Source organism: Notechis scutatus, chromosome Z, assembly GCF_049901735.1.
Source record: "Notechis scutatus isolate UNSWTSFEM ecotype Mainland chromosome Z, rNotScu1.2, whole genome shotgun sequence".
Lineage (NCBI taxonomy): Eukaryota > Metazoa > Chordata > Lepidosauria > Squamata > Elapidae > Notechis > Notechis scutatus.
This window is the reverse complement of record NC_142025.1, coordinates 21,106,212-21,123,263: the sequence shown is the minus strand read 5'-3', so window position 1 is coordinate 21,123,263 and position 17,052 is coordinate 21,106,212. Positions and strand designations below refer to the sequence as shown.

General features: G+C 37.3%; 1 protein-coding gene across 3 annotated transcripts in view; it reads left to right on the top strand.

Annotated features, from left to right (window-relative positions):
• The window catches only part of GPR158 (G protein-coupled receptor 158), a 164,090-nt gene extending 148,379 nt beyond the window's left edge, over positions 1-15,711 (top strand). For 2 of the 3 annotated variants that reach the window (XM_087947965.1, XM_026672111.2), the window contains 3 exons: positions 2,766-2,871; positions 4,261-4,407; positions 6,969-9,780. In XM_087947965.1, the coding sequence (XP_087804091.1) occupies positions 2,766-2,871; positions 4,261-4,407; positions 6,969-8,429 (1,714 nt within the window). In that variant the 3' untranslated portion in view covers positions 8,430-9,780. Of the gene's footprint in view, positions 1-2,765; positions 2,872-4,260; positions 4,408-6,968; positions 9,781-11,340 lie in introns of those variants that run through there. The other variant, XR_015746078.1, reaches the window with a different exon arrangement.
• Positions 15,712-17,052: the final 1,341 nt, after the last annotated feature.

Sequence of the window (17,052 nt, the reverse complement as noted above, 5' to 3'; positions counted from 1 at the left end):
CCAATCCAGGGATGAGAGATCATTGTCTATAAGATCATAGTTGCCTTTTTGAAGTTACAATTGGGGATTACATCATTGTGGTGATTTTTGTGTGGACGTATGTTGAGACAAAAGTCAATCATATTGTGGTCACTACTGGAAAAGGGTTCTTTAGTTTGTATTCCGTAAATTAAATTCAAACTATTGCAGAAGATGAGATCGAGGCAGTTGTTTAGTCTAGTGTTGTTGGTTAGTAGTTGTTCCAGTCCCAGATTTGTAATAGCATTGTAGAAGGTTGTGTGTATGATTTCAGTTGTACAATCATTTAGGGTCCAGTCAATATGAGGTAGATTGAAATCACCAAGAAAGATAAAAGGGTATGGGCAGGATGCAGCCCATGTTAGTAATGTATTTAGCTTGTTTACATGTTCGATGTCATAATCAGGTGCTCTGTAACATAGTAAGAATCGAATTGTGATATTTAAGGATAGTTCACAGATGATGGTCTCAGGAAGAGCAAGCTCCTGGGTAACTTGGATATTTTTAGATGTAAGGATTTTTATAGAATATAGCAACACCACCTCCTCGACGATTTTCACGATCTGATCGGTAAACATGATAGTCTCTTACTGTGGTAATGGAGTCGGGAGAGATGCATTGAGCCATGTTTCACAGACAAATATAATGTCGGGTTAGCCATATTTAGGAGGATGAGAAATTCAGGTATTTTATTCACGAGGCTTCTTGCATTGAGTAGTTTGCATTTAAGGCCGGCAGTAGTTGGAATTGAGGTAGTTGGGGGTGTGCGTGCCTAGTCTTGGGTGATGGTGGATCGGTTGAGGTAGGGTTGTGGTTGAGGGTAGAAGCTGAGTATTGGGTTGCGTGGCTTACTTTTGATACAGTCAGCATGGTAGTCAATGTACAGGTCCTTCTCTCCATTGTCTAGACGGTTTTTGAGTTCGATGCGGAGTGCACGGGAGCGGGCACGTTGCTGTATGGTTAGGTCAGGGCGGCAACGGAGGTTCTTATGGTTGGTGTTGGTTTTGGCGAGTGAGTTTATAGTATAAATGAATTTACGTTTGCTTGATTCATTTTTTGCAAATGACCCTGCACAAGCGTGGGGCCACAGAGCCGTCTCTATTTTTGAGCTCTTGGTCGATGCGGGAAATGTCAAGTATTTCATCAGCGGAGATGGTTGATGCTTGATAATCTCTGATGATGTTTCGGACAGTTGTGATGTCATCATTGACATTGATGTCCTCTAGACCAAATAAGATGGCGTTTGGACGTTTCCGTTCACGCTCAACGGCTTCTCTGATGAGGATTGGGATATCAATATTTGTCTGGGTTGTGTTTATTTGTGGATTGGGTTTTGGATCGGATTGTGGTTGTTGGGTAGAGATGTGGTTTGTAGCTATTGGATGTTCAGGTTTTTGCGTTGTGTCTTTTTTTTCAAGGTTGGATATTCTTTCTTTTACGGCGTCCAGGGTATCAATTCTTTCAGACAGATCCATATATTATATATGTTATATACATATACATACATACATACATACATACATACATACATACATACATATATATATATATATATATATATATATATATATATATATATATATATATATATATATATATATTGTATTGGACACAAAAGCTAATTCAAAGCCAATGCAATTGACATATTATATTGACAATATAATTGTAATATTTTATGCCATTTACACTTTTTAAGGCTATATTATACTAAATGTGTTGTAATATTCTAATCATAATATAAGATATATGTATAGATAGGTAGTCCTTGTTCATTTTTCAGCACACTCAAAGTTACAATAACACTGAAAAATGTGAATTGAAACAAGTCCTCTATCACAGTGGTGCAGCAGACAGAGTGCAGTACTGCAGGCTACTTCTGCTGATAGCTGGCTGCCTGCAATTTGGCAGTTCAAATCTCAACAGGCTCAAAGTTGACTCAGCCATCCATCTTTCTTAGGTCAGTAAAATGAGGACCCAAATTGTTGGAGGCAATATACTCATACTCCAAACCAGAGGGCTGAAAGCACTGTAAAGTATAGTCTAAGTGCTATTGCTGTTGGTGTCATCTGAAAATTTGATGAGTTCCCCTTCTATTCCCTCATCTAAGTCATTTATAAAAAATATTGAAGAGTACTGGGCTTAAGACAGAAACTTGTGTACCCCACTGCTTCTTTCCTTTCATGGAGATGTAGTACCATTAAGGACTACTCATTGAGTACCGTTTGTCAGCCAGTTATAAATCCATCTGGTGGTGACACTGTCTATCCTACATTTTACCAAGACATAAATTGTGGTCTTTGTTGAATGCCTTGCCTAACTCTAAGTACATGATGCCCACAGCATATTCCTCTCTCCCATCAAATTCTACCAAATTAAATAAACCCAAACTTGAAGCTGTATTAAAATAATTAGCTTCATCCAATCAGTACGATATTAAATACAGAAAATTCCTATCATGCTGTAGTTTTTAATGCCTTTTTCCAAAAACAGGAGCAACAATGGGCAAAATGCACACAATACTTGTATGCCTGTTTCCACTCTGACACAACAAAATGGGGATGTGAGTATGTGTGCTGAGAAATTGACACAGAAACCTCCATGTTTAATAGAACAATGCAAGGCTGTTATCTTTATAGTCAGATTTTTTTTTCCTGTAAGCATCATTCAGAATATTTTTTAAAAATCCATATGATGAAAAATGTGGAAGAAAGTGTATTTAGTACTCATATGTAAATGTTGATTTTCAGGTTCAGTCTTGCTTCAAGACTCCAGTCTGATTGGATGCTGATGCTATTCTTTGCGCACACACACTTAACTGTGACAGTCACCGTTGGGTTACTTCTGATTCCAAAGGTATTTTCCTTTACATTTTTATTTTGCCAGATCTGAAGATACATGCATGCTATAATACCTCTATATATACAGTACTTACTATGTATATAAAAACAGATGTCACACCAGTGGTGGTATGTTACGGTTCGGTCCCATTCTGGCATACCGGTAGAACCGAAGATCAGTAGAAACAAAACCGGTTGTCTCTGAGGAGCTGCTGTTGGTCCCACCCGCCCGCCCGAGCTCCCATACTGACCTTTATTTCCTGCTTTTGAAGCACAGCTAATTTGTGCAGCGTAGCAGATTACTGCGGCTCAGCTGCTGAAGCAACAGGGAGAGTGCAGGATTGCAGGAGGTGAGTCAGAAAGCTTCTGCGCCTGTGCGAAGTGCGCATTTGGAGCACGCGTACAAAGTGTGCCCAGCAAGCCATGCTCACCGAACCAGTGGTAAACTATTTTGAAACACATCTCTGTGTCCCACAATCCCCTTGATAATCCCGCAGTCCTGCTTGTTAATGGGAAGAGGCATCAGTCCCAGATAGTAATCCCCACTCATGCTTTAGGTGCCACTGGAACGGGAAGGTGCTATGGATAGATCCTCCAGAACACAGATGGGTGCATGGATGGCATGAAGGTATAGGTTGGTGCTCTGGGCTTCAAAGTGTATGGAGACTTTGAGTGCCATTGGATAATGGGTGCATGAATGGGTGTGTGAGTGAGTGTGGTCAGATGCTTTGAAGCATGGGCTGCAGGTGCCACAGGGTAGTAGGGGTTGCTATGGGAAGGCAATCAAGCACAGGCTAGTGCACTCGAGACAGGTATTACGGATCATGTGCCATCGGGGGTGTTGTTTCTATGGGTGGCACTATGGAATATAGACAGGTTAAAAAGCAGCGGAAACAGGGGAGATTTCCAATTCTTTCTGGCTCCCCCCTTGACTCTGCTTATGAGAAGCCCACAGGGAACATCAGAATTCCCAATCATGTAGATTCTGGCTGTTCATGAAGCACCTAGTGCTCTTACAATCACGGGGGATCCTGCAATGGCAATAGACTGACTGTAGTTCACCCTCATTCAGTGCTGTCATAACTTTGAACAGTCATTTAATGAGTTGTTGTAACTAGAGGACTGTCTGGAATCTAACGTGTCCCTGTCCAAACACCTTTGTAACCCTAGAAGCTCCAATCTTTAATTTGCCTGATAACATGTACTGTGATTTCCCAACAGATTGATACCCAGAAACTAATCTTCATTTAGTTAGGAAACAGACGGATGTTAAGTTTTTGAATGTTGAAATGTGCCTTACAAATTTTCCCAAATGAAAGTGAGGGTGGGTGCACGTGCCTTGATTTCTTTCTTATGCTTACATATCCTTATGTTTATTTAGCAAAACCTTGATGTATTTTTACAGTTTTCCCATTCAAGCAATAATCCACGAGATGATATGGCTACTGAAGTCTATGAAGATGAGCTCGACATGGGGAGATCTGGATCTTATCTGAATAGCAGCATCAATTCAGCATGGAGTGAACATAGTTTGGATCCAGAAGATATTAGGGTACTTTCCAATTTAGTAAATTATACTTTTTTAAAAAAAAAACTTTACAGAAGGTCTTCAATTTTATATCGATACAATTCTGGATATGTTAGTTCTCATAAAATCTATCTATCTTTCAGATTAATTAAAAACAGCATTATGTATTATAATTTTGGACTGCATAGAATGCTTATGTTATGAGTGTGCAGAGGCCTAGTGGTGGAGTTCTTGCCTCACAATCAGTAGGCTGTGAGTTCTATTCTAGGTAGAAGAAAATATTTCTCTCTCTGGGCACAATGAGATTACATCTGCTGAATAAAACTCTGCCTTCGTGACAGGAAGGGCATCCGGCCAGTAAACACTCAGCTCCATTCAGTTGCCCAGACTCCACAATGCAAGGGATTATGGGGTCATTAAAAGAAAATGATGATAGAATGCTTATGTTATAGCTTCCTCCATCTTCCATGCCTTCCATAGAAAGAAATGAAATAATAGACAGATAGTTGCAACTCTATGGAACTTGATATGTTGTAGACTGAGATTTGATTGATTCCTTTATACATTGACAATCACAGCCTCCTCTCAAAAATTAGTCTTTCACTAATGAAAAAGAGAGAGCCAAGTTGAATTCTTAATTGGAAAGCCTTAAAAACACCTTATTTGCCTTGAGCTAACTATCTCTCTTAGGCATGGTTTCATGGGTCGCTGAAACTTTACAGTCACTGTGGGGAAGAGAGAATTGGTCATTCTTAAACTTTATTGGGATGAACATAAGGGATTGTGATTAGATGACGTCTGGGTCTGAGTTATCTCTGATTTAGGAATTGTGTCAATTGTGCATTGACATTCAACTCATTACTGGCACCATTAAGTTTTTTTAAAAAATTAGTATGTGTTTCAATTGTTAATCCTTCAAAAAGTTACTTGAGGCCAACTTTCAATTGTCCTCACTTCTGCCAACCTAAAAATCTTGAGAACTAGTGAAAAGCACTGTATTCTCTCCAGCTGATCAATAGAGAGTTGCAACCAATGCCACTCAGGTAATGCCCTATCTTGAGGTATCTCAGGTAATGCCCTATATTGAGGTATCTCAGGTAATGCCCTATCTTGAGGTATCTCTTTCCTATCAAAATTCCCTTGATCTCTACTACATACAAAAGGGAAATGATTTGTAAGGACCTTCTCCCAGTCTTTATGCTAGGTGCATTTTTTATTTGCTCCTCTCAAAACTTGAGTGATCACTATAATAGGAAACTCCTGGCTGCAAAGTCTTACTACATCTAAAAGCTTCTTGCATCTATAAAGACATTTTCCTCCAATATGTCTAACAATAGGGACAAACAAATATTAGTTGCTTGTTGATATGTGGCTGGTATGAAGAGAACAGCAGATAAATTATAAATAATGTCTACAGACATTAATCAGGAATAGGATGCTATGAAGTCTATGGGACAGAGTGAGGCAAGAGTTCCCATCTTAGGCAAACAAATTGCTCATATGTTTGCAAATTCACAGTAATTCAAGGTGGAAATGGCACTGGTTTCAAATAAACTGACACTGAGGAAGAAATAAATCAATTTGGCTCTCCAACCCAGTTAAAGGTGTGAGATCAAAGTGGCTTAGAATTGATTTTCAATATGTGTAAATCTATATATGATCATGGTTTCTGTGCCTGTATTCAAAAACTTTAGGATCATGGTACCTATAAGTCATCCCAGTTCTAAAAGAAAAAGCACACTGTGTATAAATGAGGGATCAGGCTGCATATAATTCTTCTGATTATCTATTCAGAAAGAGAGAATCTGAATGAAAGGCTGAATTTAGTTTTTCACCTTCTGTTTCTTTCAGAACACATGATATCCTGTATTTTGATAGGCACTGTAGAAATCCATATGAGTTTTAAACCAAGAAAATTGATACATAGGCTATGAATTAAGATTGATACCAATTGTGCAAACTGATATAGTGATAAATGTTGATAGCAAAAATAATATTCTACATTATTTGTGAAACTATATGTCTGACAGATTGTAAAGTAATGATTACTTTAATCTAAGTTACTATTTTATTTTTAAGAATTCATTTGATGGTAGAGTCTAGGAGTCTTCTCCACACATATATTCACTCACGTGGATTATACCAATAGAACTTAGATTTATATACCACTATAGTGCTTTACAGTACTCTCTAAGCAGTTTACAAAGTCAGCATATTGCCCCCAACATGCCATCAAGAATCTGGGTCCTAATTTTACTGATCTCGGAAGGATGGAAGGCTGAGTCAATCATGAGACTGTCAGGATTAAACACTTGGATTAGGGGAATGTAGAATTAGCCTGCAATACTGCCTTCTAACCACTGCGCCACCATGGCAAATTATATTAACTTGTTTACTTATTGATTTAGGACAATTATTTACATGCTGCCTGCTTAAATAATCCAAACAGCTTATGCTAATTGATAGATGAGGGTATTTTACAAATGGATTTGTAGTTGGCTTCTCCCTGGCTGGGGAAGCCAAGCTTCTAGATTTTCTTTGGGGAATATATACGATCCTTGCTCATTTTGTCTATTACTTTGCAGGATGAATTGAAGAAATTGTATGCCCAGTTGGAGATCTATAAAAGGAAAAAAATGATCACCAACAATCCACACCTCCAGAAAAAAAGATGCTCAAAAAAAGGTTTGGGTCGCTCAATCATGAGAAGAATTACTGAAATTCCTGAGACTGTCACTAGGCAATACTCACGGGAGGAAAAAGATTTTCTGGAACATGGAAGTTCCAAAAACATTGCCATGGCAAGGAAAAATCCACCAGATTGTAGTGGGCATATCAAACCAAAAGAGGAATCTTTGAGAAACAGAGTTTTCTCCTTAAAAAAGTCCCACAGCACATATGACCATGTCCGAGGCCCAACCGAAGACTCAAAAAGCATAACCACAGAAAGTGGGGAGGTTATTTCAACTGCAGAGACATCATTATTAGATTCTCTTTCTGAAAACAAAGCAACCCAAAAACCTGTAGAAAAAACTGAAGCTGTGTCTACTGAAAATGTCCCCTTGGTGTGCAAATCTATGAGTGCTCACAATTTAAGTGCGGATAAGAAACCTCTCCATCCAAGAACATCTGTGTTACAGAAGTCACTTAGTGTTATTGCCAGTGCCAAAGAGAAAACTCTGGGGTTAGCAGGAAAAATGCAAAATGAAGAAAGTGTCAAGTCTCACAAGCCTCAACCAAAGAGCAAAGAGGTCAGCAAAAAGCACTCCAGCTCTGAAAAGACTGACCATAAAGATTCCCATCGAAGAAATTCAACCCAAGCTGAAGAGTCAAAGAAACCTCATAAATCTGGGATAATGAAACAACAAAAGTCCATTCTTGATGCAGGAGCTGGTAAATGCCTGACAAAGACACGTATTGACATAGAAGAAATTTGTCCTTGGGAAATCCATGACCAGGTTCCAGAGACTGGGCTTTCTGATTCTAAAATTCAAAAGCACGTCTCTATTGCTTCCTCTGACTCAGAGACCTTCCACCCTTCTCAAACAAAGGGACAATCTCAACCTAAGACTACTGAAGAGTATCAGATACCCCTTCAAAAGAGCACCGAGAAATGTGACATAAGTCCTTGGGAGATTCAAGAAGAACATGAGGTGGAAGAAGAAGAAAAATGGAGTCCCAAAGCTCTGCAAGAAGTTTCTGGGACAAAAAATGAAAATATTAGTAGCAAACATTATACAGAGAGTATTTCTGCTGGAGATTCCAAGGACATGCCTCCCAAAGTGACCATTCAAACCACAGAGAAAGATTTTACCAATAAACTAGGAATTCAGACAAAACATGCATCTTCCTCTCCTCCAGGGAATGCATTTCCTTCTAATCCTGCTAGATCAGCAACTAATAATTTACAGAAACCTTTAATGTCTCGTGTGGAAATCTGCCCTTGGGAGTATGAGGGGCCAGAACTACCAAAAGCAGAAAGAAATACAGCTTTATCAAACACAACCAACTTAAGCTCAAATAAAACAGAGGCGCATCAGAAATAAGAAGATAGACTGTGAAAAAGAGATGCCACATGAGAAGGGGAGGGGAGGGGAGGAGTGGGGGCAAAAATTAATACAACCTGCAAATTCTAAAGAAGCCTCGTTTCAGCAGAGATGCACATAGGAACTAAGCAAAAATCGATTTGTCTTTTCTTTGTTGAGTGCCAACAGTGTTATCAGTGCAATTCAGGACATGAAGCCCCTTCGTGCCCCTAACAAGTTTACATTTCAGATGAGTGAAAAATATGCCTTTAGTAATTCTTTCTTTCTTTCTTTCTTTTGTAAATATGTGGGGTTGGCAAGAAGAATATTTTAACATTCGTTATACTAATCCTTAAGGTTAAGATTGGTTTAACATGGGCAGAAATTCATTCTCTACTAAAAAATAAATAAATAAAGCCCTCACAAAAAAAAAGGCCTAGAATCAGATAATCTTGAAACTAGCCTTCCCAAACCTGGAACTCTCCAGATGTGCTGGACTTCAATTCCATAATGTCCCTCCAAGGAAGGTAAGAGATGGTGCTGACTAGGAAATTAAGGGGTTTGAAATGTGCCCTTTGGTGATGAGGCAGCCTCTTTTGAATGCCTTATAGCCTTGATTGGAAGAGGCTAGCTCCTCCCTGGGTCAAAGAAACATTGTCAATCCAGTTAGCTTTATGCATGAAAATAGGGAGCAGTGTCCTGCTCTTTGAGACAGCAGTGTATTCAACCTGAGTTCAAGACATCTGGAGAGCACCAGCTAGAGATAAATATAACTTTTTAACATCTGGAGATAGTTGCGTACCCATTCCAGAAACTGTATTTTTCCCCTCTCCTTAACCTTAATGGCACAGCTAACTTAATGCATTCCCTTAATTAGATTTTTATATAACAGCTGTTTTTCTTATGAACGTATGTATGTGGTTGTGTCTCATATTAAAGTATTCCAGTTTGTATAACATTTGCAAATAACTTTGATATGATTATATGACACAACACATTTATGCAATCTGCAGATATCTAAAGTTGCAGTCTTCAAAAAATAAAACACCGTGTGGTAGATCTTTGTTTATTTCAGGCTCCTCACCTCCCACCTGTAAGGTCTTAGCAGCTTATAAGAAAATACTTTTTGTCATAATTTATATTGGGGTTTGCTATTTTAATTGTTATTTTTAGTTATAACTTTATGCAGTAATTCAGGGTTTTTTATATGAGATGTGTTTCTTGTCTTGCACTTGTCCATAAATGATATATACTAGCAGAAGCTATCATTTCAGACTAATCACAGTCCTAATTAATTTATTACTGCTAGATACTTAGAAATGAGGACACTATTCTAAAATAAATCTGGAGATAATGTTTTTGTTGTTTTTTTTAGAAAATTGGAAAAAGTTATTTAACATTCCAAGAGTTCTACTTTAATAATTCATCCTTAATGATCTTGCTTTGTGTCTTACACTATGTTGATTTGAAATCATAGAGGAAATGTTGGGAGATAGGAAGAAAAATATATTCTGATTAGTATGAATAGTTTTTTCCCTCTTCAGTGCTGTCAAAATTCATTTTAGAAAGAGAAACTAAATGGTTATGACTATGCTTATTGTACTGTTAAACTAAAGTGAGGAAGTAGGGGAAATACTAACTGACATGCACTATTACTACATCACTTGTCATGAACTTGTATAGATGTGTCTTATGCATATTTACTTTGAAATAAACCCTACTGAATTCAGTGTGGTTTACTTCCGAGTATATTAGCAGATGATGCAGTGTTTTCTTAATCTGCATCATTTAATAATTCTTTATTTTTAGTCACTTTATAGCACTTTTAATATTCAGGTATACTTAAAGTCAGTGATGGGATTCAACCAGTTGGCACCACTTTGGGAGAACCGGTTGTTAACTTTCTGAGCAGTTTGGTGAACTGGTTGTTGGAAGAAATCATTAGGGCAGAGAATCGGTTGTTAAATTATTTGAATCCCACCACTGCTTAAAGTGAAGAGTCTACCTTATTGGCACACCCCACTTTAATCTAAGATTGCCAGGTCCCACCCTGGAGATTGTAATTGTTGCTTGTTTAAAGCCCCCAGCCTCTTCTTACTCTCCTGTTGTAAGGAGGAGCCCGGTTTTGCCTTATGGTATGTGGTGTAGTTTAAGGACAAAATTCTGCTGCTGAATTTCTTTCTTGACTAAAAGCGGTGCACTTAGGAGTGTCCCAAGCTGAGGAAGCATCATCAGGTTTGATTTGTTTAGAATGAGAACACTGGAAAGTTAAAGAATGTCTTTAAATGGGGATGGGAAAGGAATTCCTGCATGGTGGAAGATTTTCCAGGGTAATACAGGCAACTCTTCAAGACTGCATCACAGACTCCCACTAATTCTAGCCAAAAATGTAAAGATGCAGCTGGTGTTTTGAAAAACCTGTTTTGCAATATGGCATTATATTTATCCCTTTCTGTTTAAGTGGGGAGACCCCATCTTTGTCAAACTCTGATGAATATCTTATTGAAATCCACCAAGGAATTCCTAGCCTGACAGTGAACAAAGTTTCATCTCCTGTTGACTAAATAACTCATGACTCTTCTAAGCAACTGGTTTGCTGATCCCTCACAAAAATAATTATCCAGGTAGAGCTGTAATTTTTTTTAAGAAATGTTATCTTTTTTGCTTCTTTTTCTTTGTAATGGAATGCATCCTTACTCTGCGTAATGCTCAGGTTCCATGAGATAATAACTTTATGTGATGTGAGACAGGAATCAAGCATAATAGAATGGCGGGGGGAAGCACAGATGAGGGGAGCTTTCAGCCTCTTACCTGCTTCAATAAAAGTCGGCTCTACCATTAGGGAGAATGGGACAGATGATCTGAGTGGCAGCTCCTTGGAGTGAGCCACATTATCTGCCCTGCTTTCTTTCAACTGATTTCTTGCCTTCAGGTGTGAAGATGCTGTCCCATCACCAGAGCTGAAGGTGGAGTCAGCTGCCAGTTTTTCAGTGTTGCTACATGGAATGAGAAGAGTTCATATTATCCTTCAATTCAAGTATCAGTGACTGGTTTGCCTATGACTCAAGTCTTGATTGGATCTCTTAATGCAACAGTCATGATGATTTCCCCCATTCACATCATATGAAATAATAATCAAATCTATGCAGTGAACAACACTAGCTTTTAAGCTGCATCTCATTAATCCTCGCTTTGATAGGGAGAATGATCTGAAAGCATATGATGCAGTACCATTGCTGAAGCTAAGCAGGTCAACTCTTGGACGCTTCATGGATGGGATATGGCCAGAAACAATTGGCAATCCCCCAATTGGCTCTGGCATGAAAATGTGCATACTGTATTCAATATGTATTATTTCATTTATATTGATGAGAAAGTAAAGCTGGAAATGGTCATGTAAACAGATGTTACTAATTTCTAGCTAATTTAACATTTTTGAATTGAATAGAATGTTATCTCAAGAATAAATTATGCATCAGCCAGGCAAGGATAAGCCACAGCGCAAGATTGTGTGAAGAATAGTCCACACTTATACAATTACTGATTACACATAACAGACTATTTATTTATATATTTATACAGAAATTCATATTCTGTTTTGGACAGCAAAAGGACTAAAAGCCATATCATATGATACTTTGGTTATAAATGCAACCCTAGATTTAGATAGATGCTTGATACTCCCAATGATTTTAGCTTTTGTTGTATAACTGGAATATTCCATATGTGTTCATGAAGAGGGATAATCACCTGTGCCACAACGCCCTGGGTATTATTGGTTAATAAATGACATAATTCCCAACCTATACCCATTTTGGATGAAAGTTGGAATTCAACAACTGGATCAAAAAATAAACCCTAGCCTTGCCAAAGAACAAGCTAGTGGCAAATATTATTAAAACAACAACAATATTCATTTCAAAGGGAGTTAATTTAAACAAGAAAATAATTTTGGTCTGTGAAGCTCCAACTACAATTGAAGCTTCAATATCAGCAACAGATTGAAATTTCTGAACTGTATAGTCAATTATGTTACAAATGGTTGCCCGTAACATCCAGGTCAGCCCATTCTCTCCTCCCGTTCATGTGATTTTAGAGTGGTGTGGGGAGCGATATGCTGATTAGGGCTATGTAAGAGAAATGCACTTTAAATTATTTTTCCATAAAGTTCTGATAGAACTTTTAAAAATTCCAGGGAATCAATTCAGGGAAATATAGTGTACAATTTGGCTAAAACATCGTAAAACCTCAAAACTCTGGCTTTTCCTTGCAAACCCTCACCTTTTAGCATGAATACAGTATACTCACTCATTATAATAAATAATTTGCAGACATTGTTTTTGAACAAAAAGTTTTTTCCTCTGAGCTACCAGTCTCGGAGAATAACAGGACAACAAGGAATTAATACCTGAGGCATGATTAAGAATTAGCAAAGGATAAGAGAAAAGCACATTTTAGTCTACATCAGCTTCCCACAATCTAATACTTTCAAGCTATGTTGGGTCACAAGCATATCCAATATATTAGGTTGTATTCCAAGATACCTGGAGCAATCCATTTTATGGGGGCTGATTGCTCTGTGTAAGACTGGTGAAGAGCTCAGAACCACAGCCACAACTACTCCGAGACCAGATTAGCAAGAAGAAATGTTCAGAAATATGTCAGGTGTGGAGATTTTCACAATAACAGTGCAATTCAACTTGCCTTCAGGAGTGTATATTTTGCCTTTCAAAAGTCTAGCTGAAGCCTTTTTTAAAAAAAAAAAATGAAATAGTATTTTTCTTTACAAAAATATAGGTTATAAAATATTAGATACATTTTGACATTTTGAAAAGTAAAAGATAACATAAATAGAAAATATATCATATGAGAAAATATAAGTTGAAGAATCCAAATGAAATCTTCTGAAGATAAGGAGTTTAATAGGTAGGAGGAAATACTTTTTCTTTAATTGTAACAGAAATTCAGCTTTCTCAATAAAGGGACAAATTACTTAAGGAAACTAAATAATATGACTATTTCCTAACTTTTTTGGAGTTGTAATGAAAAGCATAGTTTCTATCAAGGGTGTCTGCAGAGAAACAAATGTGTGTCATAATATCATTTGCATTGTTGCAGTTTGTAGTACATATCTATGGATACTACCAGGATGAAGGGACTAGCTTAATATTGTGCCTATGCGAAAAGCTAATTGAATGTTAAGGACCTCTTAATACATTGCTGTTTGCTAACACGAATATTATAGTTTACATTTGATTCTCAATGTGTTTTAGCACTGAGACAGACTAGCAATTATGAAGGTTGAGACATATACCAAACAATCATGAGAACATTATCTTCATTTTGAAATTCTGTTGGTTCTGTTTTTTATCCTAGGCCCCATTTCTCTATTGCAGTTCTAATTTCTAAAATTACAACCAGATTTTAAGCAAGATCACTTTCCTCAAATTTAGCAACCTTCTATTTTTCCTTCCTTAATATTTTTAGTTTGCACCAATGTACCTAGTATAAACATGATTACCTATGATTGTGTAGATTCTATGCAATTACACTGCACTAAAGTAAACAACATGGTTACAGTTTAATTGCATTGAGATTCTTTAATATGTAATATGCTGCTAATATCATTATGTATTCTTTGTTACAGATAAAAGTGTATAAATTGAACCTACTTACATATGAATGCACAACCATATCTTGTTTGCTTTTTGATAGTTTTATTGATTCTTAAATCCAGGCAATCACTTCAAGATCATTTGATTTTAAAGTGGCTTATAAATGCATTGATGTGCATTGATCGTGTTGTGTATGTCAAGGAATCAATTATTGTTGAAACAAGTAATATATGTATATTTCTCTCTATTGGATTCCAAAGTAATAGTGTTAGAAATAATAGAGTTCTTAATTAATAAGCTCTATTTTGAAATGACAAATAAATTAAGAATTCTAGAATCTAAATATAATTTCAAACTATTCTTTATTACTTCTATCCATTTTTTTATTATTTAGAGACTGGCCTAAACAATAGTCCAATTTTTGAAGCCCAGTCATTAACACTTTTATTCAAGTCTTGAATAGTTTAATGGGAGGGATAGTTTTATAAGGATTGTCACAATCAAAGGCTACTGATAATGACATAGGTCCTACAGCTGCCACTGAAGATAACAAATGACTCTGTAATGGCAAATAGACTTTAAATACCTATATGTCTTAGTTAATGTCTTGATTTGTGACCTTTCAAGGAAATACTAATATTAGTATTTAATCTCATGAAATTAAGTATCACTTGAAAGTCATGACAGGCTATTGCTTCTTATCTGTTCCAGTTTGATCTACTTACGTAAAAGTTAGGCTGAAAGTGACAGTGCAGAGAAAGTTTGATATGCCTATTTTTCTTCTGGCACTTAAATAAGTTTGTGCCACTTTAATCAAACCATCTATTAGCATGGGATTGGTTCACTGAAGCTGACTGCAGAAATATCTGAAAAATGAAGTGCTGTGTTACGTGATCGTTGTGATGCAGCTATTAGCTAGTACTTAAATTTATAAGTACATTAGAAAGCAAAAGAAAACCAAACTTACAGACTTAATAATATTGTTCATTGTTACAAGCCTATTAGAAGCATTGATATCTTCTGGCAAACCTAAATTATCCTACTCAATAACCCACTATCCACAGATTCTTCTCCACCAGCATCTATTAGTTAGTGGCTTAGTTGTCTCCTTACCCCACCGACCTTTCTGGAGTTCCATAGATCTTCTGCCAAGGCAGATGCAACTCTGGAGACAAGGTGTTTTTCAGCTGATTTGTATAGACCACATATAATCATTTATTACATTTGCTAAGTTGCCTTTCTGAAAATGCATGAGCAGACTGCATTTTTTGTTTTGAAGACATGGTTTCTAGAGGCATAGATTTATATCAATCTTATTAGACCTGTATATTTTATGCAAGAGGTACATGATTTAAAGTAGAAAAGTAAGTTTCCCATTGTCTGCTTTGGTGTCATTATGAACCTAAAAAACAAACATTGGTTTTATATTTGCTGTTCTCCACTTCTTTGCATGCACAATGATGACAGACAGGCCTGAGAAAACACTGCCTTTTGACTTTGACTATTGTAGCTACTAAGAGTTGTAAAACAAGTAAAGCTGTATGTCTGTTCACTTTAGTCTGTGGTATTTCTGGAAAAATGTTACTAGCAATCAACAGCATTCACTATGAACTATTTGATAGATTTATGTAGTAATGTATCCCAGCATGTAAATATAATGTCTCTGCAATAAAGCACATTTATATGAAAAGAAAGAGGTTGTGATAGCTTTTTTTCCCATTGCCATACACACACACATACTTTATTTATTTTTATTTATTTATTTTATTTATTTATTTGATTTGCCAATTGTTTACAAGATAATAAGTATAAGCGTATACATAGTTGTGAATACATGAAATGGGTACATATAAGAAAAATAAAAGAATAAGAAAAACAATAGGACAGGGACGGTAGGCACGTTGGTGCGCTTTATGCACGCCCCCTACAGACCTCTTAGGAAGGGGGTGAGGTCAATAGTAGACAGTCTAAGGTTAAAGTTTTTGGGGTTTGGGAAGAGACTACAGAGTCGGGTAGAGTATTCCAGACATTGACCACTCTGTTGCTGAAGTCGTATTTCCTGCAATCAAGTTTGGTGCGGTTTACTTTGAGTTTGTATCTATTGTGTGCTCTTGTGTTGTTATGGTTGAAGCTGAAGTATTCATTGACAGGTAGGACATTGCAATGTATGATTTTATATACCATGCTTAAGTCAGACCGAAGACGGCGTAATTCAAGGTTTTCTAGTTCTAGAATTTCAAGTCTGGTGGCATAAGGTATTCTACAACGAATAGAAGAGTGGAGAACTCTCCTTGTGAAATATTTCTGGACTTTCTCAATTGTGCTAATATCAGATATGTAATGAGGGTTCCAGACTGATGAACTGTATTCGAGTATTGGTCTAGCAAATGTTTTGTATGCTCTGGTTAGTAGTGTGATATTACCAGAGAAAATACATACAAACACACACACACACACACACACTAGATAACTCAACAATTATATTAATGACATCTGACCAGGCTTAACAAGGCTTTGACAAATGTGGCAATCCACTTGAAGATTCACTTGCAGCTATGAAACGTCCATTGCACCCTAACCAGAACTGGGATTCAGCCAGCTTGCACTGGTTCAGACAAACCAGTTTTTAAAATACACACACACATCCCGTTCCTGAGCACTGTGCTGCAATGGAGAAATGTACAGCAAATCTGCTACCGCGAAGGAAGGAGAAAGCCGTTTTCCCTCTTGCTTCTCCCTGCTCCTCCTCCTTCCTTCATGCCAGCTGGTCTGTTTCCTGTTTCTGCATTGCAGCGCAGCACCCAGGATCCACTTTGATAGTGTGTGTGTGTGAGGGAGGTTAATTTAACAATCGGTTCACCCAGGGTCAGGTTGTAGAAGGCTCATCCCAAATGTGTGAAGGATGGGGAAGGGCCATACCTGCCACACCAGCCAACCTGACCTTCAGAGAACCAGTTGTTAAATTATTTCAATCCCACCACTGACCCTAACCCTAATCCAAACACTACAATAATTTTTAGAGCCTCTGT